At 39.9% G+C, this 26,115-nt stretch overlaps 1 protein-coding gene across 1 annotated transcript in view; it reads left to right on the top strand.

Moving 5' to 3' along the window:
* CRYBG3 (crystallin beta-gamma domain containing 3) overlaps window positions 1–25,947 on the top strand; it is a 74,088-nt gene extending 48,141 nt beyond the window's left edge. The window contains exons 13-22 of the mRNA XM_063126815.1: window positions 3,281–3,423; window positions 5,029–5,155; window positions 6,007–6,039; window positions 8,473–8,582; window positions 10,383–10,509; window positions 14,747–14,886; window positions 17,827–17,950; window positions 18,165–18,323; window positions 20,095–20,254; window positions 21,638–25,947. Of these exons, the coding sequence (XP_062982885.1) occupies window positions 3,281–3,423; window positions 5,029–5,155; window positions 6,007–6,039; window positions 8,473–8,582; window positions 10,383–10,509; window positions 14,747–14,886; window positions 17,827–17,950; window positions 18,165–18,323; window positions 20,095–20,254; window positions 21,638–21,726 (1,212 nt within the window). The 3' untranslated portion in view covers window positions 21,727–25,947. The remainder of the gene's footprint in view (window positions 1–3,280; window positions 3,424–5,028; window positions 5,156–6,006; window positions 6,040–8,472; window positions 8,583–10,382; window positions 10,510–14,746; window positions 14,887–17,826; window positions 17,951–18,164; window positions 18,324–20,094; window positions 20,255–21,637) is intronic.
* The last annotated feature ends 168 nt before the right edge of the window (window positions 25,948–26,115 follow it).

The following is a 26,115-nucleotide window of genomic DNA, read 5'->3' as shown; positions in this document are numbered from 1 at the left end:
CCTGCTCAATGCAGGAATCCACCCTAAAGCATCCCTGACAGATGCTTGTCCAGCTGCCTCTTGAATGCCTCTAGTGTGGGAGAGCCCACAACCTCCCTAGGTAACTGATTCCATTGTCGTACTGCTCTAACAGTCAGGAAGTTTTTTCTGATGTCCAGCTGGAATCTGGATTCCTTTAACTTGAGCCCGTTATTCCGTGTCCTGCACTCTGGGAGGATCGAGAAGAGATCCTGGCCCTCCTCTGTGTGACAACCTTTGAAGTATTTGAAGAGTGCTATCATGTCTCCCCTCAATCTTCTCTTCTCCAGGCTAAACATGCCCAGTTCTTTCAGTCTCTCTTCATAGGGCTTTGTTTCCAGACCCCTGATCATCCTGGTTGCCCTCCTCTGAACACGCTCCAGCCTGTCTGCGTCCTTCTTGAATTGTGGAGCCCAGAACTGGACGCAATACTCTAGATGAGGCCTAACCAGGGCCGAATAGAGAGGAACCAGTACCTCACGTGATTTGGAAGCTATACTTCTATTAATGCAGCCCAAAATAGCATTTTCCTTTCTTGCAGCCATATCGCACTGTTGGCTCATATTCAACTTGCAATCTACAACAATTCCAAGATCCTTCTCGTTTGTAGTATTGCTGAGCCAAGTATCCCCCATCTTGTAACTGTGCCTTTGGTTTCTATTCCCTAAATGTAGAACTTGGCATTTATCCCTATTAAATTTCATCCTGTTGTTTTCAGCCCAGCACTCCAGCCTATCAAGATCACTTTGAAGTTTGTTTCTGTCTTCCAGGGTATTAGCTATCCCACCCAATTTTGTGTCATCTGCAAATTTGATCAGCGTTCCCTGCACCTCCTCGTCCAAATCATTAATAAAAATGTTGAAGAGCACTGGGCCCAGGACTGAGCCCTGCGGTACCCCACTCGTTGCCTCTCCCCAGTTTGAGAAGGTAGAAGCTTGCATTCATTTCTACGGAGCTTTCATATGAGAAGTTGAAAATAATGTAAAATAAAAATAAAAATCTGTAAATATGTTTGTTGATATTTTCTAAAGAAGATTTCTTTAATACATGCTTGGTGCATTAGTAGCAAGGACATGCATGGACATCTGATTCAGAGATGGAGGCAGCTGCATATGTATTAGTAATGCCAAGCGTACATCTGAATGTGAGGCCCAGCTCATTTATGAATGAACTCTTCTTTCAATAGGGCACGCGTTCAGATGCGCATTTGAATGCCCATTCCCATCCATACTTGGACGTGCATTCAGATGCACATCTTACTTAAACTCACTGTTTCTGATAGATGTGTAGGAGTCTGCTTCTGAACATGGCTCTACTCCTTTGGATCAGGGTGTAGGACTTCTTTATCATCTTCCTATGCATTGGAAAACTGACATAAAATTTAAAGTGGAAAGGTGTGAGCATGTTGTCAGCAGAAATGGAAGTTCTTACTCTAGAAATGAGTTTCTGAAAGTCCTGGCTGCAGTGTCAGCAGCCACCCCAGGAAAAACCAGAGTCTAATGCATGGCATATTCTCAAGAGAAAATAGTTATTTGTGCTGCGTATGGCTCTTTTATGAGACAGTTTGACATACCAATTTTCTTGCCAAGCATGAAAAGATATGAGTTCATAGGCTAAACCTGACCTACTAAGGATTTCTTAGATGTCTGAATTAAGCACCTGTGTTGCAAGGCTGTTCAAGCAGTTCTTTTTCTATAATGATAAAATAAGGCTGCAGTACCATCATCACTCATTTGTGCATAGATCCATAAGATTAAGTAGAAATTTAGGAACTGTGCCCTAACTTTTAATATTTATTTTCTAACAAAAGTCTTATTGTGACTGCTAGATTCATACAAGCAAAAGGAATAACACTTGAGGGTAAAGTTGGTGTCTCTCTAGCACTGACAAGAGTTTTGTAGATGGTGAAACTCATCTTTCACATAATTAAACATTTTAGGAATGCTGCAAACTTTCAGTCGGTTTCAAAGCTTTTGTATAAAGGCTATGACAAAAAAATGTCAGTGATGTCAAAAAGAATCGAGGAGATGTGCTGTATACAGAGAAACAACATTGTTAAGGCTTTGTTACTCAACAACATAACTCGGCCCTTGCATGGTCCTTGCAACAGTCTTATAAACCTTTGTCTATTATCTTTGCAAAATCATGGAAGACGGGTGAGGTGCCGGACGACTGGAGGAGGGCTAACGTTGTCCCTATCTTCAAAGAGGGCAAAAAGGAGGAACCTGGGAACTACAGACCAGTCAGTCTGACATCCATCCCTGGGAAAATTCTAGAGCAGATTATAAAGAAGTCAATGCAGTGATTACTAGAAGCCAACATGGATTTGTCAGGAACAAATCCTGTCAGACTACTTTGATCTCATTTTTTGATCTGGTAACCTCCCATGTGGACTGTGGGAATGCTGTGGACGTCATATATCTTGACTTCAGCAAAGCTTTTGACAAAGTGCCCCATGATATTCTGATATTCTGATTAGTATGGAACAACTATTACGTGGATTCACAGTTGGTTACAGAATCGGACTCAACCAGGGCAACCAGGATGATCAGGGGTCTGGAAACAAAGCCCTATAAAGAGAGACTGAAAGAACTGGGCATGTTTAGCCTGGAGAAGAGAAGATTGAGGGGAGACATGATAGCACTCTTCAAATACTTAAAAGGTTGTCACACAGAGGAGGGCCAGGATCTCTTCTCGATCCTCCCAGAGTGCAGGACACGGAATAACGGGCTCAAGTTAAAGGAAACCAGATTCCAGCTGGAGATCAGAAAAAACTTCCTGACTGTTAGAGCAGTGCGACAGTGGAATCAGCTACCTAGGGAGGTTGTGGGCTCTCCCACACTAGAGGCCTTCAAGAGGCAGCTGGACAACGATCTGTCAAGGATGCTTTAGGGTAGATTCCTGTATTGAGCAAGGGGTTGGACTCGATGGCCTTGTAGGCCCCTTCCAACTCTGCTATTTTATGATTCTATGTTCCCTTTGGATATGTGTGGGGGTTGTTAACATCCACATAGGTCCATTCTTTGTTTTTGAGCGAGTTTAAGGAAATTCTGTAGGTGAAGAGCTGAGTCAAAATATCCAGATAACCTAATGAAAAAATCCACTTTAATTCAAAACCAAGTCATCTCTACATGTGTATGTAATATTTTGGGAATATTTGCTAGCATATGAGTAAGTAACAGTGTTATATTGTATGTAAAGACAGGTGGGAGTGAGAGAAACTTGTATCAAATGCTCCCTAATTTTCAGTTTTAAATTCCAGGATTTTATGGAATCTGAAATAACACTTTTTGAAACTGATGAGGAAAACGGAAAGTTGTTGAACATTGTCAATCAAGAAATTCCTGATTTGGAACAGGCTGGGTTTGGCCTAGTAACACGATCAATTAACGTGAAGAGTGGAGCGTAAGTTATATTTTAGATCTTTCTGCAGCATGAAATTATTAACTTCCCTGTGTTAGATATCTTTATTTTACTTTTCAGCCATACTTTGCTCGCCTTAGGCAAATATGAGGTGGTACTGGGTCAGCCCAAGGTGAAGCACATCCACTCAGAAGCACCACAGGGTGCCTCGAGCAAATTTGGGATGGTGTGGGCCAGTCCACCCGCCCACCCACCCATGCAGGGAAGCTAGTGCGAGGCCAGCCATGAGTCCTTTGGACTCCCCTCCTTTCTCCCCTCCCCACCCACCCCCCAAACACAGACTCACCACTGCCTCCATTAGAGATGAGATTTAAAAGTAAGATCTGTCGTTTTCATTGATCTACAGCTGCAAACTATGGTGGCCGTAAAGGGCCGTTCCGTACTTCATGACTATAGATATATGAAAACAAAAGAGCCACCATCTTACTTTTAAATCGCTGCTCAAATGGTGGAGGACAGACAGCAAATATAAGGTGGCAACTCTGGGTTCGGGGGTGAGCGAGGAAGGGAGGAACAGGGGTGAGCGAGCGGAAAGTCCAATGGACTCCTGGTTGGCCTTGTGCCCAGCTTTGTTGGGTGCCTGCTATGTGGCTGACCCATTTATGGGGGGCTGTACCTCGCTTTGGATTTGGTTCTGAAGCGAGGTGGCCCAACCCTGAAGCCCCCAGAGACAAAATGGCCTCCAACATGAATCGGTAGGATTGTACATAGCCCTATTAGCAACATATTATTTGCTGTATTGGGCTACAAACCCCAAGTCTATGAGTAAGGGCTTTACTTTGTCTCTGCAGAAGAATTCAATATCGGAAAGTTGGGGTCAGATAAATTGTGTTCTCAGAGGTTACACTGATTTTTTTGTAAAATAGTTTTCCCTCCATGATTTTTAGACAGAATATAATTTCATGCCTGGAAACTAAAAGACCAATCCTATGCTCTGATATGAGTTCTTACTTTTCTGGTGCTGTGAATTTCCATGCCTGCTACTTCAGCATGTGAAGAAACCCTTTACACCACACAGAAGCGCCTCACTTAGGATTTACTTTGGGTGTGGAGCCAAAAGTTGCACTGGGTTATTATTATTTATAACATTTATATACCGGCCCATAGCTGACGCTCTCTGGGCGGTTTACAAAAGTTAGTCTCCCCTTCCCCCTTAAAGACTTACCAAGGCCCATGTAACAGGCTAGATGTGAATGCAGTATTGCAGCACCTTGGAGTTATAAGCAAAGGGATGTAATTTCCTTTGGCCTTTATAGGCAGATTGGGATAACCCTTAATATTTAATCACAAGAGGTAATTTCCGGTGCCTGTTTTAAATCCATACTGGATGAATAGACGAAGAGTTGAACATACTTCTAGACCAGCAGTGGCCAACTTGTGCCCTCCAGATGTTTGGGTCTTCGACTCCCATCTGCCCTCACCATTGGCAATGCTGGCTAGGGCTGATAGAAGTTGTAGGCCAGAACATTTGAAGGGGCATAAGTTGCCCACCCCTGTTCTAGAGCATTCTGTGCATTACTTGAATATATTTGACTTAGCTGTCTTCAGAATTTGTGCCTCAGGATTTCTCTTGTGTGTCACATCTAGGTGGGTTGTCTATCAGCAGAAGTACTTCTGTGGAGAGCAATATATATTGGAGAAAGGAAAATATAAATGTTTTTTTGACTGGGGAGGACCTAATGAAATTATCATGTCAATCCGTCCTATTAAGTTGGTGAGTTCTAACTGGTGGGAAGTGGTATACTGCCAGCTAAGAAATAATTTTTTCATGATAATGTACATTATCCAGTACAATGGACACTTTTAAAAAAACTTTCATATCATAATCCAAACCAGCATCATTAAAGCTATCCCATGCAAGCAGTGACTGGGTTCAGATGACACATTAACACATGAGTGGTTAAATAAACCGTGATGATTTATGTGAGCTTTTTTCTCACCCATGATGGGTTATTTACCTATAATAAGCCACCATGAGAACCCACGGTCTGTAGTATTGGGTTATTTTACTCAGCATAGGTTAGTGTGTTAGCTGATGCTCCAGGATGGGTTAAGGAAATCGTCTACAGAGTCACTTGGCAAAAGCAGGCAAAAGCACTGCCATCACTCTGCTGCTCCTCACCAATGTACACTTTCAAAAATTTGCATTTTCCCCTGATTGAAAAATTCACATTTTTCCCAATCAGGAAAAAAAACCCCGCTCACTTTCAGGAATGTGAACTGAGCTTCAAGGAGGAATTCAGAGAACCTCAACAAACTCAAACATTGCATGTTCACCCACCCTTACAAGAAGCTTTGGAGATCCATAGCCTCCCCCGACATGCCCCCGGAACACCCTGTTCCTGGCCTCTCCATGTATGGAGAACCTCCAACGGGTTACCAGCCTTGGCATAGCTTTCCTCTGTTGCGTCAAGGAGTGCTCCAACTGCAGATCTCTCTCTTTGACTGTGGAGAAGGAGATCTGTAGGATCTTATGCCCTTCAGTTGCCCTTTCCCGGAATTTAGGATTACTCTTTAATAACGTACTCATATTTGTGTAATGTATATAACTTCTCCTTTTTGCAGGAGCCACTAGGAAATCATGAACCCATACACTGGGTAAGTCCTTGAAAGAACATAATTCCTAACATTGAATTGTCCCCAAAAAGCTTATATTGTTTTGATTTGTTTAAATTGTTAAATGACATTTTCTAAGTTTAACACTGTGGCCCACCCAAATTAGGTGTGCCTTCAATAGGACTTGATTAGTCATGACTAACTATAGCTGAACAGAGGCTTAGGCATTTATAAACAGATTGGTCATTGTTCTTCTTGTGGGATGTTGCCTGTACATTGTCATTTTTGGCTTTGATGTCTTAATCTATGTTAAAAATCACATTGGATGGGTTTTGATTCCTAAATATCTTTCTTTTAAATGTTGCATCATACATTTATTTGCTGCATGATTATATGTTAAACATGTGTTAATCATTCATATTTATACAAGTGAATCATAAGGATAGGGTGGAGCATAAGCATGAATGAAGAGAAAAATAAGAGTAATAAAGTTAATCATACGCTTCAGAAATCTTACTCAACAGAGCTTTGCTTCATTAATATAAGGTTTCACTGTTGTATTGTTTTTACAGAGGTGTCCTTTGGGATCCACCTTAAGAATGAATTATTTCTCTAGTATACCTGTATTTAATCTTCTATAAGTTAACAAGCACTCCTCATTTTCGCATATTCTTTCAGAATATCTCAGTTCATTTACTTGTAGTTTTAACTTGTCTTGTTCCGTAATTTATTTATCATTTCCTGTAACTATCTAAGAAGATATTTTAGCTTTCTTTTAAAGAAACACAAATTAAGTGCTATTATGCATATTTTTGTATTTCTTTTTACTAACTGAGCTCTTAAGCTAAATAGACTCTTTTGAAGAAGAAAAACTCAAATGATGTCTTGTCATCTGGATAAGATTATCATTGCTTCTAGGCATTTGTTATATAAACTGACACACTGCACAACATACATATTGTATTGTTTAGGACAGCTTAGATTCCGCTCTTCACTTCTAAGCAAAACCTTCAGGAAATATTTTCTTTCTAAAGACATAACTGTTGTATTATTCTAGTCTTAACTATATTGAATATATTCCTATATTCATTTGTCATTTTAGACAGACATAAAAGCTTGTTAAATGTCATACAAATTTTGATATGGAATCATTGACGTGAGTCTCAACTTTTACTGGTGCTAACTTTAAATAGAGCAGTTTCCAAACAGCTGCAATAAGCTCTTTTATACCCAAAACACCTCATTATGAAGTGACCCTTAATAATGTCACATTTATATAGCCCAGTAGTATTATAATTTAGACTGTGTCACTATTTCAAACTACGCAAGCAAACTTGTTAGTCAGGAAACCAAGTTAAATCAAACCACTCAAGCAAGCATGTCAGTCAGGAAACACAAGTTAGATGGAAATATCTTGGGTGCTACTAGGTGAGTTAGAAATGTTTTAAAACTAAATAAAACACACTATTTAAAAAAAAAAAAGAATACAGAATTCAGCACTGAATTAAATCAAAACGTCGTAGGCAGAGCAATCCTGCATAGTTTTGGAGAAGTTTGTGGGAGAGGAGCCACCACTTCCAAGCCCTCCTGTGAGAGGAAAATTCACTAGAAATGACTGGCTTAGTTTTTGTCCTGATTTTCATAGAATCATAGAATAGTAGAGTTGGAAGGGGCCTATAAGGCCATCGAGTCCAACCCCCTGCCAGTGCAGGAATCCACCTTAAAGCATACCTGACAGATGGTTGTCCAGCTGCCTCTTGAATGCCTCTAGTGTGGGAGAGCCCACAACCTCCCTAGGTAACTGGTTCCATTGTTGTACTGCTCTAACAGTCAGGAAGTTTTTCCTGATGTCTAGCCAGAATCTGGCTTCCTGTAACTTGAGCCCATTATTCCGTGTCCTGGGATATGCCAGGGAATGAGGAGGCTTTAAATCCTGCGGATCACCTCAGTTTTGCCCTCGATTTCCTCCCCTTTTTTCCTCCTTACCATCATTACAACACCAACAGCAGTGGAGTGAGGGCAGCAGAGGTTTCTGCCTCCAGGCTTCCTCTTCCAAATGTTGATTTCATTTTCCACTATGGAGAGAGAGGTCCACAATAACTTATGACCCCTAGGATGCCCTCCCAGAGCCCATAGGATTGCATCCAAACCCTAATATGAAACTCATCTTGGCTTTCTGATCAGATTTCATTAATTATAATTTATTGCCTTCTGTTCAATGGAATCCAATAAATGCAAACAAAAGAATTTGACACACTGGCAACTAACATGTTAACAATTTTATTCTTGTTATCAGCACTCTTAGCAGAATTATAAGATCAGTTACAAATGATAAACAGTAAATATTAAGTTTTAAATAACTTTTTCTCTTTAAACTTTGGAATGATAGAGCAGTGTTTCCCTATTACAAAAATACTTATAATATATACATGTGGTTTCTGTGGATTGATTTTTTAAATTTATTTTATTTTTTAGATTAAAGCTTTTAGTAACACACATTTCCAGGGATCATGTGTAGAATTTACAACAGAAATTGCTGACTTTGCATCATTCACACCTTGTTCTTTTAAAGTTCTACGGGGATGGTGAGTTGCTTTATTCATCATCATTTTAAAAGCAGCTTGGAAAACCATTTTAATCTATTTTATTTACTGCCATCAGAGTTTTACATTATATTTGTTTTAAAATTGCCTTGAAAATGGTCTCTGTTTTAAGATGGAATTGGCTGTTAACTTCCTTGTGGAAAGCTTACACGATTGCTATAGCCTGCAGACTGTTTTGTGCCATGTCTTAGAAATGAAGTTTCTATAAGCCTGCAATTCATGACCCATGCTACAAAGGTAATGTGATTTGCATCATAATCAGGCCTGGGGCCATTACAAAACATGGTTGGGCAAATGCCAGGGCCTGGGGGCTTAAGCAGGGAGCATTGCCATTGCAGCTTGCCTGTGCACTGGGCTGGGCGGACTCTTCTTTTATATATATTAAAGTATTTTCCTGTGTCATTGCTCTCAACACTGACATGTACAATGAGCAGCTGCAGCAAGGAAGTGACAGAGGCTGGTGACAGAGTCACTTCCTTTCACCAACACAATGGCCTTAGTGAATTGCTCCTGCTTGCCCAAGGAGCAGAACTTGATGGCCTTTCAATCTCAGGGCCAGATCTATGAGAGTTGCAAAGATATTAAAACCAGCTAAGAACTGCTTGTCTGGTGTGGCAGTTCCTACTTGCAGTTCCTGGGCATATCCATCAGCCTGAAGGGAACTGTGCAAGGGAATTAAACCCAATAGCCCAGTTTAGGTCAGTTTGGAAGTGGACGGCTCCAGGGGAAAGCAGGCACCTGCAGAACGTGCAGGACCCCTCCAGGATCACTGGAGTACCCTGGATCGCCACAGTAGTGGCCGATCATGCTGAGCAGCAGCTGATCACACTGAGGACACATGTGCCCACCGTTCCTGGGCTTCAGTAAGTGCTGCCCTCCCAGACACTGCACAAGGCTATAACTTGTTTATGGAGGCCTAGAACTGTGCAAGAAAATGGTGGATCCGTCATAAAACGGCCTCTGTGATTTGGATTTCCGAATCCGGGCCCAAGGTTTGCACAGCCCTAGTTTTAAGGGCTCAACCGCAAGATACATTAAATAAGGAGTGTGCCACCTGTGTGTGTGTGTGTTTTACTTACAAGTAAGCCTATGGGCCCCCAGTCTGGATTGGGATCAACTCATGCAGGTAGGGGAGGCTTTAAACTTTTCCTTCTCAGATGCTTCTTTTCCTAAATCCCCCCCCCCTTTCAGAAGGGATTTAAAAAAGGGGGGGAAGTTTCTTTGAGTACCAATCTCATCTGCCAAATCTTAATGCATTTAAAGCACAGGTGAGGGTTGCCTGTGACAAGTAAATCTGCCTAAGATCTTGCAGACAACAATGCAATCCTGTGAATAAGCGCCACTGCTGATAGTAAGGCTTACTTCTGAGTGAACATACATAGGATTGAGCTGCTAGTTTCTAGAGCGACACTACATGCAGAGGCATTGAGGGGACTAAAATAGTATCTCCCCCACTTGAAGCTGCAAGGTGCCCCTCTCTGTGCCACCTGTGCTGCAGCTGATTGCTCTGCCCCTGTCTCCTGGTCAGTCAACCAGGGGCAGGGCAATCTGAGGGGGGCCATCCAGGGCACTTTGTCCAAGGGGCCCTCAGGCCGGGAGCTAGCCCTGACCATCATGTCTGTATTTTCTGTATTTACACCACCTGTTTGTGTTCACTTGTAATTCCTCAAAATGAAACCAATATTTATCAATGGATTTATCTTCTATAAAGATTTTATCTTGGAGGGGGGAACTAATAACATATTTCAATAATTATTTTTTTTCTTGGGTTTATTCTTTTAGCTGGTTGCTACATTACAAGGAGAAAACTGATGACGATCATTGTGTACTGGAAGAAGATCTCTACCCTGACCTTGCTTCCTGTGGCTGTCCAGCAGAAGCAGTCAAGTCCCTTAAGCCTGTTGAATATGTAAGAAATTTATTAAAAGGTCTTTTTCTGTAGCAAAGCACACATGGGGAAAGCTTATTAAATTCCAGAAAGTTATATTTAGAGAAGATGGCATCAAGCAGAGAAATTTTCATTTTGGCTGACAAATTTTGGCTCAGAAATTGTGCACAGATATTGGAAAGAACCTAGGTTTGTATGTCTAAAGAGTCTTTCTCATCATTGACTAAAAAGTAATTCAAAGTATCAACAGAGCTTGGCACAACAGAAACCTTGGGCATGAAATAGCATCACTACATAGCCACCCTGATCAGGTGAAGCTCGTAAAGCAACTACCTGCATTATTAAGAGCCTGATTCATGGCATTTGTACTTAGTGTGCTTATAACATGATGAAATGCTGAACAGAGGAGAGACGGGTGGATTCCAATTCTAACGTGAACTGGAAGGCCTAATTATATAAATACTTTGTAAGAATTACCTGTATTTTCAGTAGCTAAAAATCAAGGATATTAAAAAATTGTATGGAGCGGTATATGACCTAATTCACACTGCTAGGACAGAGACAATGTGTTAGTCAATGCAGTGTGAAAACTCCTCTCTACAATTAAGTTTTTAAGGAGTACTCCCCACACAACATGTTGTAACTCCACCGTGACTGTGGGCTACCATGAAGTTGAGTAAAATCCATCTCAACGTTTGATTGACAGTTCCTCTGCCCTCTCTCCTCCCCTGGTCCTCCCGATGGTATCCCATCAGCCATTGCTGCAAAAAACCAATCCCGGCGGCTCTCCTAAAACAGCACTCACTCATTTCACCACTCATGCCAGGGAACTCTGTAACCAGTGGGAAAAGTCAACACAACGCAACGGAAAACTACACAGAGCCTGCCACACAACACGCAACACAATGGTTGTGCAGGAACTCTCCTCTACACAGTGTGGACATTCTGCATGGAGTGTTTTCCAAAAAAAACACCTTCACCGTTGCCTAGTTTTCCCACCAGACAACACGTTTCTCAACGGTGGTGTAAAAACTCCACTGTGGCGTTCTAAAACCACCATTGAGAAACACGTTACCTGAACTGAACACGTTACCCTAACCATACCAATGTCCCTGCTTCCATTTCATACCTCTGTCAGAAGGAAGTGCTAATGAGGGTGATGTCCAAATGAACTTTTATTGCATCCCTTCTCTAATTGTATCTGTGGCTGGCCAGTCACATTTTCAGGTTACATATTTGTCATGCTTCATACAGAGCAGGTGCTAGTGGAAGTAGGAAGCCAGTGTTTAGCGCAGGAGTGGGCGACCTCCGGCCCTCCACATGTTTTGTCCTACATCTCTCATGATCCCTCACTATTGGCTATGCTGGCAAGAGCTGTGGCCCTCCAGATATTTTTGGCTTACAAGTTGCCCACCCCGAACTAGTGCAACATTTCTCTGGTTTTAAACAAATTATCCTGAACCTGCCATTTGTTTTGATGCAATTTGTGTCTTAAGGGCTTCTTTATATGGAAAGATCACCAGGTTTTTCTGACTGTCGGATAGAAAAAATACTGCAGGTTACCAAATGACTCATCACAAGAGCAACTATATGTTGAGATTCAGTAGTAGATACCTTTGTGTGGTATTGCAAAATTAAAGGTCAAGTTCTCATGACATGCTAGTCAAATTGAATGTTGTAACTGAGTGGTAGCTGTAGTAGTAAACATATTTCAGGCCTTCTGCTTCCCTGAATGATATGTGATAACTGACTGGAATAGTCTAAAACCCTCCAGTTAAGGGATAACTGAAGTGTTGATGCATGCTGCAGTGGGCATAGTTGATAGCTCTTCATTAACAGTTTGTGTTAAGAACAAACTGAGAAACTGGTTTCCTTTTCTGCTCAGCATTGTACTAGATTAGCATTACTGTCTCCTGAATTCTTCAAAACCTTTTGAAACAATTTTAAAGCTTTCACAGATGAATGGGCTTGTTTTTTCTCATCTTGTCACCTGCCTATTCATAGTTGCCTGTTTGCTTTGGGAGCACATGAGAGAAAGATTACTTTTAAAGGATCGGTCCCTCACCCACTCCATTCCTCCTGGGCCCTGGAGTCCACAAATGCCTGTTTCCTCTAAAGGGCCCCATGTTTACTTTGCTATGTCATTTGGCTCTTGTTTAATTCACACTGCAAGAATCTGGCTCATTTGAAATTTAATGGAATATCTAATAACTGCCAGGGAGACTGGCAATGCTCAGGAAATAAAGGCCTCTCCATGAGGATGGGCTTCTCCAGATTTTACTTCTAAATAACATTCATTTTAATAGTATGAAACATTTACTGTTCTAGTTTTTAGTAACACTGTTAGATGTTGATCAAAACACTCAAAAACACAGTAATGTATTTATCTTTGATATCTCTCTGTGCCTTAGAAGTTTTTACAAACATCTGTAATGCTCATTTTTAAAGGTAATTGCCAGGATGGCTCTTTTGCATGTGTGTCTAAATCAAACTTGGTTTTGAGCAAGTACAACAGCCCAGTCTGTAATCAGTTCTGCTGAAATATTTAAAATAGGGATGGGTACCACCACCCACCCATTCCTCCCTGATATGTTTTAATGAAAAAATGGTGCCTGGAGTGATTAGAATGCATCAAAAGCTAAACAAGGCCCTTTGGACATGCCTTAGCTCTGTAACGTTGCCACTGAATTTAAACAGCAAACAAGAATTAGTTTTACTTTTTTAAAAAATGGGAGAGGCACCCTTCAAACAACGAAGTTTTTAAAACTTCTACATACCATTAAGTGTAAAGGAAATGAAAGTGCTTTCAATCTTTATAGCATTGTTGATCTGGAAGCATTTAAAAAGTAATGTTGCAAATCTCTTGCAAATAAGCCAGGCTTTAATTGTACTAAATCCATTCTTGGTGTCTGTTGATTAAACAATTATCAGGATACCTTTGACCTGGTGCTTAGTTAGTTAATTAGTGTCAGTACAAACAACCTTTATTTGGTTTACATTGTCTACTGCAATGATAGGCAACCTGTAGTCCTCCAGATGTTGTTGGGTTCTAAAGCTCTTCAGCCATGGCCTATTTTCAGGAATGACAGGATTCTGGGGGGGTCATTGCATTTTTATAAAGACTACATCTGCTTAGAGTTTTCATAAAATGAAGGTGTGCACAAAATAATATAACAAAACATGCAAAATTATGCTTAAATATTCATATCAAAGTTCTAGAAATACTGACATCATAAAAGATTTTCTTGGGATTTTTTTATGTGATACAGGAGTTCACATTTAAGGAATTCATCACTGCTTCATTATTCTTGAGATTAGAAATATTTTTTACAGAAGGTGATGTGATCATCCTTGTGCCCTTCCAAAATTCCTTTTGGATAGGAAACTGAGTATCATCAGTAGGATAAAGGAATGTCACCTGAAGTTGCCAAATTCCTAAGGAAATTATAGGTGGATTTGATGATGGATGCTTCCAAGCTCTCCATTGATCTGAAGATTTTTTTTTAGCAGTCAGAACCCGTGGTGTCTTTGTCCTCAAATATCTCATTTTTTGAGTATGTACTCCCCCTCTGTAATAGTCCTCTAAATAGAATCAAGGTCCTCTACATCTGTGACCTTCAACAGGTGGGTCGTGAGATAAGTCCAGATGGTTCATGGCAAAGCTGTTCATGCCATGTTAGGCAATTGTGAAACCAGGTCCCATGTTGCAAGTTGAGTCCAAGGTGGGTGTCGGGTCTGGACCAGTTGACAATCACTGCTCTAGACGTTTGCCTATGTGTCTTGCAGTACCATTCTATGCATACCTACTCAGGACAAGAGTAAATCCCACTCTATCCAATGGTCCTTACTCCCAGATAAGTGTGCATAGGATTGTCGCCACAATCTCCTTTGTACTTGGCTTGGTGTATTTTTCAAACTTTATGATACGAAATCGTGTGTACTGAGCTAAGGCGTTGAGAGATGTTCTGAAAAGAGAACATCCCTGGGTTCTCTAGACAAACTGGTCTTTCATTTGCCTATTTTGAACTTTCAGTTTTTTAAAATCCTATTTCATGCTTAAACATGGTTAGCACTAATTTGGCCTATTAGTTAAGATTCCAGATGTGATATGAAGCATATCTCTGAAGGGACTTGTCTCCTGTGCAACTGCAGTGAGTCATGGTTGTCACCTTGCAAGCAGAGAGGCTGGAGACAAGGGGAAACTACTTTAATAATGTCTTGCTCAGTGCAGATGTTACCAACCTTATCTTTCTTGTAGGTTTTTGCGGAGCCTTTCATCAGCCTTTTTGCTTTGGAGAATTGTGAAGGCAGAGAGCTGCACTTCCAAGAAGCTGTCAGTTCAGTTCTGAATAAGGATCTTCACTTTCTTACGCAGTCTGTGTGGGTGAGGAGTGGACTGTAAGTATGATATCTACTTTACAGAATAAAGTAACATGTTGAGAATGGTGTTACTTTGTTATCTTGCAACAAGCAAATGTTGGGAGCTTTCTCCTTTGTTCTACATTCTTCCTCCTCATTATTAGTATTACTACTCTTTATTCAATTTTTTAGACTCCTTTCTCAGAAAAAAGACAAGGCATCTATAACAAAAATGAAAATATGCAAAAATGTAAAACTAAAAACAATTAAGAATGAGATACTGCGATCCAATAAAAGTTAAATTAAGAAGCTTGTTATATGCTGTCAGATGCCTGGGCATAGGTCCTTGACCAATGATGACATTGGTTTCACATATTTTACCAGGGGGGATGTGCTTGAAGGTGGGCAAGGATGGGACTGTGAAGTGGCTATTCTTCCAATGCCACCAAGCTTCATTATGAAGGCCTTAAAATGGTTTTCAATCATAACTCCCTAGCTCCTAACCGTTCTGAAACTTTGCTGATTTCTTACCTGGAAACATCTTTATGATGTGTCCTGTTGTCATACGAAAAACATAAGGGAATAGAAGGGGAAACAAAGCACTCACTCCAATTTGAAGATTTCTCTTCCACCTAAATAGCTTCAGGTATCCTTCTGAAACTTGGCAGTTGTCTTATTTAGGACCACCTATATGCTATCTTGTCGTTTTCAGGGGAATCAGCATGTCCTTTTTTTTGGATACCTTCAAAATGTCAATCTGCACAGAAATCCCTGCACCTATTCATCTTAAATTTGGCAAAGGCTCCATCCCCTCAAAGGGGGCAACTCTCTCTCTGCAAATGTAATCCAATACTGCATCTATTTTTCTGCAATTTGGCAGGTATAATCCCCTCCTAAGGGTCTACTATGCCTCCAAATTTCATCCACTTCTGATGAACAAAACCTGTAGTTGCTGTTTGATTTCCCATGGGAGTCATGAAGCCTTGGATTTTATTTATTTATCTATTTATTACATTTTGATACCGCCCAATAGCCAAAGCCCTCTGGGTGGTTCACAAATCTCAACACAAATCACAAATTTCTGAATCTCAACTTGGGTTCCATACCTGAGTTGAAGTGGACGGCCTCTGAATCTGTCTGAGCAGAATCAGGTCATATTCCGACACACAGGATTGGGACCCTAGTCAAATCTTGTGGTTGGTGCACAACTCTAGTACTTCCCAGTACACATACTAAGCATAAAGCTTGTAACATACTGAGTACTAGAAGGCTATGGAGACATTGCCCTAGGCGACCTGATCTGATACAAAATATCAGACCAGGCAGATCAGTTGCAACAGGTTTTCTTCTGTTTAGTTTGCACTAGAAGAAAAATAATGTTGTTACAAAATACATTTAAATCAAAGTTTTGTACTATAAACCTGAACTGATCTTGTACTGTTATGTTTTAGAAAAAGGTAATGTGACCAATACAATTTAAAAAATATTAATCTGATATGCTTTTGAATAGTTTTTTTATGGTGTCCATTTTAAAGCCTTTGATTACAGTCATAACAATATTTCTTTGAGAAGGAACTCCATAGCAATATATTCACCCAAAGGCGATTTGAGACAGACAAATAATAATATATATGCTTGCATATATGTGTGCACTGTAAGTATATGAAATGTGTTAGTCCTACAAAACCACATTATGAAATAACAGAAGTTCAAATGGAAGTGTTTGTTAGCTTGTTGCAAGCAAGATAGAACAAGCAAAAATTGCATGAATAAACTGCAGTCTTAGATCAAAGTATCTGACTTGCAAAACAGGATGCGCACAATCGTATTTTAGGACATGTTTGGAAGAAAAACACTGAGAACCTACAATACAATGAAGTTCAAGCTTGCAAGGGATGTAGATTCTAAACGTAGCGTCTTTGATCCCCACCCCCCACCCAAAACGGCTGTAGAAAGCAATAAAATAGACCAGAACTAATGCATTCTTACTGTGCCTTGAAGGTGTTTTTCTAAGTTAACAGATATAGGCTGCAATACAGAAAACTGCATGCCTACTTTCATGGCCCAAACAAGGTGTGCATTCTGACTCTCACAAGAGTTTTTGCTTTTTTAAAGTAAATTGGTGATTGATGGGAAGTGGGAACTTCGTGTTACAAAAACAAATCAGAAGTTTTGCTGGACATATGCAAGGCCTTAATTATATCTAAGGCGCTTATCACATAGAATTCTCAGTGGAAGTTTCTATGGAGTTAGGTTAGAACTGAGTTGTTCAAATAAACAAAACCCTGTCTGAATGGGAGGATGATATTTCTATGTTTGATTGAATATTTGACATAGTATCTGCTTGTTTCATTATAATTGAGATTGGCATAGGTTGTTTTCCCGTAAATAGGCTAATCTGGTAGAAATGTCTGCACCCAATTCTGTGCATGTTTGTTGTAACGTAAGTCCCACAACACTGCACAGTATTGCAGCCATAGTGATCAGTATAATGTGATCACAGAAAGTGTAAAAGATTTACCTATATCTTATTTTGTTAATATTCAATGGTATTCATATATCCACCCCACACACACTCAGGTCCTCTGGGAAGAATCTACTTCAGCTAGTACAAACTAGATTAACAACTGTTACCCAGAGGACCTTCTCTTCTGCTGCTCCCCAACTGTGGAATGGCCTGCCAGAGGAAATTCGTCAACTTGACTGTCTTTTAGAATTTAAAAAAGCAATAAAGACTGATCTATTCCGGCAGGCCTATCCAGTGAAATTTTAGAATGTTTTAATGTTTTAATCATGTATGGTATGTTTTTAATTAGGTTTTAATGTGTATTTTATATCATGTTTTTATACTGTTTGTTTTATACTCTGAATGGTTGTAGTTTTTGTGAACTGCCCAGGGAGCTTTGGCTGTTGGGCGGTATAAAAATGCAATAAATAAATAAATAAATAAATAATAATTTGCATTCCATTTTGAACCAGATGGATTGCATATGAAGGATGTAATTTCTTAGGGAAGCAAGTTCTCCTCGAACCCAGCAAGATTTCAAACTGGACTCAGTTTAGAGGCTGGAAAGCAATTGGCTCCCTTCGTCCTGTAAAGCAGGTATTGTAGCAAAAGTCTCCTTAAAACAGTTTCTATTTTTTCTACCAACCTTCAGCTTCCTGTCAGCTGTGAAAGTGCCTTTTCAGTTGTGCCTCAATCATACAAGTGTTGTTTTGTGTGCTATCAGAGGGGGAAAGTTATATTTATTTGTGATTTATCATAAGGGTTTATACTTATTCATGAAGTATGAGTTGATTGCTGTTTTCTCTTTTAGCCAGCAGTATACTTCAGAATAAAAAACAGATCCCAAGATAAATACCTGACAGTTGCTGGGAATCTAATGGACGCAAGAGCTGCATCAGTATGCCTTTCCCCATCAAATGGCAAGAATACTCAGATTTGGAGCTACAAGTCTGGTCTCATCAAGTCCAAGGTACCCTGCTAGCTCTTGAAACTGCAACGCTGTTTTCCACCTCTGCCTTGTCAGATTAAAACTTGACCACTGTTTCTGGTGTGCCAAATAGAGATTAAGATGATATAATTTGCAGCAGATAGATTTTGGGTCGGAGGAGGGCACTTAACCCTTCCGCTCCCTGGCTTTTTCTTCCAGCTTGCTTCTTACCCGACCCAGATTCTAAGCCCAGGTTTCCAATGCATCCACAAATCCCTTTTTCCAGTTCCTACAAATAAACTGCAAACTCCTTAGAATGAAAACAGGTCATGTATTTTAACAGAAAATTAAACACACTTTGTGTCACTTAAATATATTGTTTTTATAACAGCCTTCACAGAAGAACAAATTATTTGACTTCTGTATCTTTTTCATGTTCAGATGCATTCGTTTTGAATGTGATAGATTCACTTGCATGAATGTCAACCTCAAGTTAAAAATCTCTCTAAAATGTTACTTTAGTGTGTTTGCATCACAGGAGTGTGCTAATTTGTATCAGTCTTCTCAGGCAATCTCTATCATACATCAGCAATAAAGAAAACAAAGCTAATTTAATTACTCTGCAGCTCTTGGCACTTCTATGCTTCTTTAAGGCATCATTTATGCTGCTCCTTGGACGCATGTGTAGATAGACAAACTGCAAGAAGTGATAAGCTGTAACATAGAAAATGCTGTCACCTTCCCTGTATTCAGGGAATACCAATGAATTGGTCCCACTGTGCATATTCTCTGAGAGGGCAACAGTTCTATTGGCATCCAAGCTTAACCTACTAAATTATAGAGTGTGTTCTTTTGAACACTGAGGATCTCAAAGATGCATTTAGCAGCTTAGTCAGTGATCTTCTAAGACATTTTTTGTATCTGATGTGAACATTCAAAAGGTGGTATCCAACAACACTGTTACTCTGTGGATCAAAGCCACTTCTGTTGACAGAGCAACAACCTTGAATATCACCCGAGATAATTCCCTGACTAGAGTTCAGTTGGACGCTGGAATCCAGAAAACGGTGCCTTCAGGGAATAAGCTACTAGAAGCAAGGGCTTCATTTTGCTTTATACTAAGACCAGAACTGCCTTGATACAACTGGTCAGGCATAGGCCTGTGTCTACAGAGCCTAATCACGCTCGACAATGGATTTGGAGCCTGTAGTACAGAGTTGATTATTTTTATTCTTCAGGTGAAGTACTGTTTTTTAAAAACTGAGTAGTAACAAGAGTGCTATCATGTTCTCAGTAAATCACTCGTTTATTTATTTATTTATTGCATTTATATACCGCCCCATAGCCAAAGCTCTCTGGGCGGTTTACATATATCTCGGTGGTACAATGAATGCAAACTTCTCATAGTTTTGTTGGGGGCTATATACTGTACCTTTCTGTAGGCAAAAAGCATTTTGAAGAGCACATCGCTAATAATATCAAGGCCAACAATAAATAATTCTTTAAATATATCAGAAGCAGGAAACCAGCTAGGGAAGCAGTTGGACTGTTGGACGACAATGGAGTTAAGGGAGTACTAAAGGAGGACAGGGAAATTGCAGAGAAGCTGAAAAAAAATTGTTGCATCAGTATTCACTGCAGAGGATACAGGACAGATGCCTTTGCCTGAACTGATGTTTTAAGGAAGGGAGTCTGAGGAACTGAGACAAATAGTGGTGACTAAAGATGAAGTTCTCAACCTTATTGACAAATTCAAAGCAATAAATCACCAGGTCCAGATGACCAAATTCTATTTTCCTCTCTATACATCTAGGTTAATGATGCTTGCCTTGATGTTATTGGAGGCAGAGATGTACCTGGAGCCAAAGTAGCATTGTGGGTAGAGCATGGGAAGGCAAGACAGAAATGGACCCGCAACAAAGATGGGACTATCAGCTCATACCTCCGTGATCAGCTTGTTCTTGATGTCAAAGGTACTAATCCACATCCAGTTGGTTTTGACTATTTTAAATTCCCTGCTATATTGGTACAAAAATGTGAATTTTCACATAGTTGTGTCACTTCCTTTTTAAAGCTCTTAAGCTAGCCAGGTCAGGCTTGCCTAGAATAGTCTAGGAATAGGAAATATACATGTATATGAAGAGAACACAAAGAGCAATACTAAAGGCCATTAGGTCTACTTGCTGATTAAGCACTGGAATATTGGCTTTTTGATGCTTTCCATTTTGGAAAAGAGGGTCCAAGATTGTTCCTGGAGAGTGCTTTTAGCTACAGTGAAAATTCCCTGAAATGCTGTGTTTTAGAGAAAACCAGCCCTGTCTGAATCAGTGTTTTTATATCTGTCAATATTTAGTTTCCAAATTGCCATGAGCACAATAGGATCTTGAGTTTAGGAATGCAATTACTGTTGCTTAATAATAGGGAGTCCTGAGACATCCAGGGGAGGATCTACACAGAGTCGTGAAGGCGTTTGCGTGTGCCTCCAGTGCGCCCCGAAACTCACTGTGTAGATCCTGGCCAGAAGAGGCGGAGGAGGAGGAGGCGAAAAGTTCCAGGGCTCCTGTCAGATGCGAGGAGGAACGGCTCCGAGTGAGTGACACCGTTGGTGCCGAGAGCGTCCTTGCCGCCGCCGCCCACCTCCCCGCCGGCCTCCTGCTGCCGGCGAAAGAGCCACCCGGGTCAGAGAGCTCGGCGGAAGAAGCTCCGCCTCCTCCTCCGCCTCTTCTGGCCATGATCTACACAGTGAGTTTCGGAGCGCACTGGAGGCGCACGCAAGCGCCTTCACGACACTGTGTAGATCCCCTCCAGGTGTATCTGCAGCTGCAAGACAACCATTGATTTCCTAAACTTGTCCATTAAAGAAAGCTGTAGAGTAAGATAGCAGCTATTTGCATACTGTAAGTTATCCTATATTACTTAGACAAGCAAAGGAAAAAATATATAGCAAAGACAAAGAGGGACATTTAGGATGCAATCATTTGCATGTTTAGACAGAAAATGTTCTACAATTCCCAGCATGCCTGGCTGGAGGGATGCTGGGAGTTGTAGGACTTTTTCCCCATCTAAACATACACAGAATTTTGCCCTGAAGCAATGACATTTTTCCTTAGCTGGTTGACCCTTACTGTGGGACATCCAGATTACCTTCCTGTTCCTGAAATACATTGTGTGGGAGCCATTAGTTCTGGATTTCATATATGTCACCTGCTTGCTTTCAGTGTAACTAAAAAAAGGTTCTTACAAAATAAAGTTTTAAAAACATTTTAAGGTGTGGCATTTCCAAAGTATAGCACAAATAAAAGAGAATAATTACTTAAAAGGAGTCTATGTTAATCTCTCTCAAACTTCTATTTTAGGAGGATATTATTATGATAGGAACCACATCATTGTAAACCAACTTGATACCAGTGAATGCACTCAGAAATGGGACTTTGAAATATTGTGATAGTGTCTCACCACTACAAAGACATTTAGAAACGTGGACCAACATGGCTAAAACACTGTTGAACGAACTACTGAAGTCACAGAACACTGGTGCATGTTATAGAATCCACCTAACTATGCCAGCAGGAGATTTAAAAAATGTAAAATGTTTTGAATCTTTAAGCACACAATCCTATGCATGTTTAGACATGGCTGGCTGAGGAATGCCTGAAATTGTAGCACTTTTTCTGTCTAAACATCCATAGGATTGTGTCCTAAATAGGCTATGGAAAGCTAGCTCTGCTGTCTAGTTTATGCCTGTGAACAAATGTATGAAGGTAGGGAATGGAGTATACAGCACGAAGTTCTTTTAAGCAATAACCAACACCAGATGTTACAATGGTGACTATACAGACTTTCTCTACGTATTAATTTTGTGTTCCTGTTAAAAAAAAAACAACTAGTTCTTTAACCTTTTACCTCATGACGTAAGAGCTAGTGAGGACAACTTGCAAAAGGTTGACCTGAAATGTGTCTCCTATTATCTGCCATTTTTAAGCTGAAGTATTTTGACTATTGCACTATTTTGTCTTATCCAAATATCTTCCTCTTTTAGAAAACTTAAAGTGTTTTTTGCCTCAGGTAATTTTCGTAATTGTACATTGCGGTCACTATACTTCTTGGGGTCTATATCTAAAGAAACTCGAAATGGAGATAAAACTAAATGCTATGAGAATTTTATGTTACAAAGGCAAATCATTTCATGTTAAGCTTACAGTGAATTCTCTACTCTCAAGAATATTCTACTCTTAAAAAACTGCAGGAGAATTTATGTAAAACTTGCAGTGACAGGTTTCAACTATTTGCTAAAATTAGAAATGCTAGAGAACATACCTCCACAGAGGTCTGACATGGTGAAATGTTTCTAATTAACTTTTGTCTAGCAACTCTTTCTATTGGTTAAAAGAATGGATTGAATTAGTTATCTCCACGAGAAATGAACAAATCTATCTGAATATTTCACAAACCCATACCGTATTTACTTAAGATGCAATGAATGACACACACACCCAATTTAAATTGCAAATGTATTGCAAGTTATGTGTTGCTTTAGTGGTCTAAACACAATGAGAAAGGGCCCAACAAGTTAGCGAGGGAATTACTGACTGGATCACCCACCCTTTAATTTTTATTTAAAAGTAGCCCGAATGGGATAGGAGCAGCAGTAGTGATATGTATGTGTTTAATTAATTATTCCTCTAGTGCTGTTTTTCCAATGTAAGTGACATTCATGTAGGCAACACCACTATTTGCTTCACAGCATATCTGGGGGGGGGGGGGGGGTGAGGGGGGGAGAGATACAGTAAATCAAGAAAACTGCATGAGGGGAAAGGATTAAAAACGCAGCCCCTGCAGGACTGCTGCTCCTATCCAGTTCAGGGGGCCTCAACAGGTGTTTGTCAATGAAAAATAAGTTGGGAGAGATCACAGATTTCCCATTTAATATGTAGTTTGGCCCTGAGTGATCATGGAGTGATTCTCATATGATAACTGGAGCTGTCATTTGAGGGTATAAAACTGTGATTTATATTTAATGATGGATCACTATGAAAAATCATGAGGTGAAAGGTCTACTCGCTGTGGCCACGATCCAGCCAAAGATAGATTTAAATATTGTTTAGCTCCCTAAGGCTCCTGGGAATAATCCCTATTAAATTCGAGATTTCTGAGCAGAGAAAGATAGGATTGCACTGCTGGTGATTAGCTTTGAGTGGATTGTGCCATGTATTTAACAAATGCTCCTCCCTAAGGAAGTTATTAAAGTCAGAACACTAAAACAGTCAGATAAACTTACCATATCTTATCATGTAGTTCAGCCACAAGCAAATCAACATGAGACATACATACATGTTGAATTGCTCTCTAATTTCCTTGAGTTGTATCAGCAGTATCTGTACAGTTTTATCCTATGCAGTTTTTTAAAAAAAAATAAATAAAAAATACAACCTTTATATATGAGTTTTTAGAGGACTATCGAAAAATTGTTCATACCTCCTAATGTAAAGGCCTAAGAAAACACCAGTAGAAATGAAATTCAGACTTGGCTCTCCACCTTTAAAAGAACTTTTCCTCATTCCAGCAATAAGCATTGTTTTAGACAAGTAAGTTGTGGTTTAAAGCACTAGTTCACAGTGTAACACTAAAGGTGTGGAACTTACAGCTCTTCACACTAGTCACACAGTGAACAGCCAGGTCTGCTTGTGTGGAGTTTGGTTTTGGTTTTAAAAGCAAAATTTTGTTGATTGGTTTCCTTGGCAGGGAATGGGCAATGGGGACTGAATTTTGTGTAATTCATAGTTTGCAAAGGGCTTCATTTATGCCACATCAGCTGTTTCATTGGAAAGGAGAACCGCATGCTGAGTATCTGTACGTGTGGTTCTCTAGCCAGGTGGGAATATGCACATAAAAATTAAATTGCGCATTTCCTCAAGCTGGATCAGCGTTCTTGTGTTCAGTATTATTAAAAGTATGGGGTTTCAGTGTATCTTAAATGTGTTTTTGGAAATAAATGGAATCAAAAAATTAGCTAAAACCAAAAGTGCACAATTAATTATGCTTCTCGGCTTTTTTTCAACTGCAGATTACCACCAGGAAGAAGCAAATACTTTTTTAAAAAATCTCTATTTTTTTTATGCAGATACAGCTTTATTAATATATTAAGACAAACTTACTTAAGGGCTTAAACCACAACTCAGCTGCATTGTGCCAGCAACCACAAAGCAGAAAGCCCCAGACACAGACACACAGGTTCTGGAGGTATAGAGCTCCACAAGCCATAAAACTACTGTCACTGGCTGGTTGGAAGAGCTGCAACAGCTGCTAATTTGAAACAGGCCACCTTGAGTCACAAGCTGTTGCAATAGCTCCTCCTCCCCCAATAAAAGCAGCTCTGCAGTCTTCAGATCCTAAAGTAGGAATGGGGAATGTATTGGACTGCAGCTCACATCATCCTTCACCACTGGCTAGGGCTGATGGGAATTGCAGTCCAACATCAGGAAGACAATACCTTCCCCACCCCATCCTAAAGTAAGCCTAGTTTTTCTAGAGCTACAGGGGCCATGTCAGGTGCAGTGTTGCACAGGTAGTGGATTTCACCCTAATAGCACTTTAGATTGTAAAATAAATCATGTATTTAGTTTTTACACTTGTATTGTATTATTTTTATGTATCTAGGAACTTTAAATGTATTTTCATCTGAAGCACTTATTTAATTTTCTGTACATTACTATATCAAGCAAGCAACTTTTAAATACATTTAATAATATGCCTTTTTTAAACTTTACGCTTTCGAGCTTATGTAAAATCCAGTCAAGATGATTTCATCTGGTGTATCAGTGTTAAGTAAACAATGGTGCAATTCTATGCATGTTTGGACTGGAAAAAAGCTCTGCACCTCCCAGCATTACCCAGCCAGCAATGCTGGGAGATGTAGGACTTTTTTTGGTCTGAAGAGGCATAGGGTTTACAACCTAAGATAGAAATCTCATACCTACTTATCTGAGAGAAAAGACTATTGAAATCAACGGGACTTGCATCTCACTAGACATGCTTTGGATTGCAGTGCACGGCTATAATCCTAAACACACCCAATTGAATAAACACAATTCCTAGAAAACAGGCATAAGCACAGCAGTCTTTTAGGACATGATTTAGTCTTACCACAGACATGACTCCCATATGTGACAAATTCTCATAGACTTAATAGAGCCCCGTTTGCCTTTTTCTCTACTGGATGAGGCAATGGCCTATTATGGGGTGGAGGCGGGACAACATCAAGCCTTTTCATGAACTCACTGCAAGTTACTGACAGTTTGAAACACCAGTAACTTACCTGCAGCAGAGGGAGGGTCAGTGGCTGAAACAGGGCTTTAGTGAAGCCATGGGGGTATTTCCATGCACAAGCCTTGCATCCAAGTTTAATGAAACATGGCAATTGGAATCTGTATGTCTATTATATTAGTGTTGTAGGGAAAATAGGAAGATATTTTTTTTTAGCTGCTTCATTTTGTATGATCTCAAAATGCAATATTCTTTTAAAAATAATGCAACAAAGGGGTTAAGAAAAAACCTGAAGATTAGAATACCAGTTGCCACATTTTTGACTAAAAGTGACCTTATATATAGTGTATATAGATGACGTTGCTCTGTGCCACAGAATTAAAAATAAAATACTATCAGCATTTTTTTTTATTTATATAATGTCTTGTATTGTTTTGTTTGCAAAACAGCCACTTAGTCTCATTGTGTTACAAAACATGATCTACAAAAGGAAGAAAAAGGAACTGGGTCAGGTGTCCTGGGACAGTAGTCCAAAACACAAAGAGAGTTGCAGGACTAGGCAGCATTGGGT

Source organism: Elgaria multicarinata, chromosome 5 (assembly GCF_023053635.1).
Source record: "Elgaria multicarinata webbii isolate HBS135686 ecotype San Diego chromosome 5, rElgMul1.1.pri, whole genome shotgun sequence".
Lineage (NCBI taxonomy): Eukaryota > Metazoa > Chordata > Lepidosauria > Squamata > Anguidae > Elgaria > Elgaria multicarinata.
This window is presented reverse-complemented; position numbering and strand designations above follow the sequence as displayed.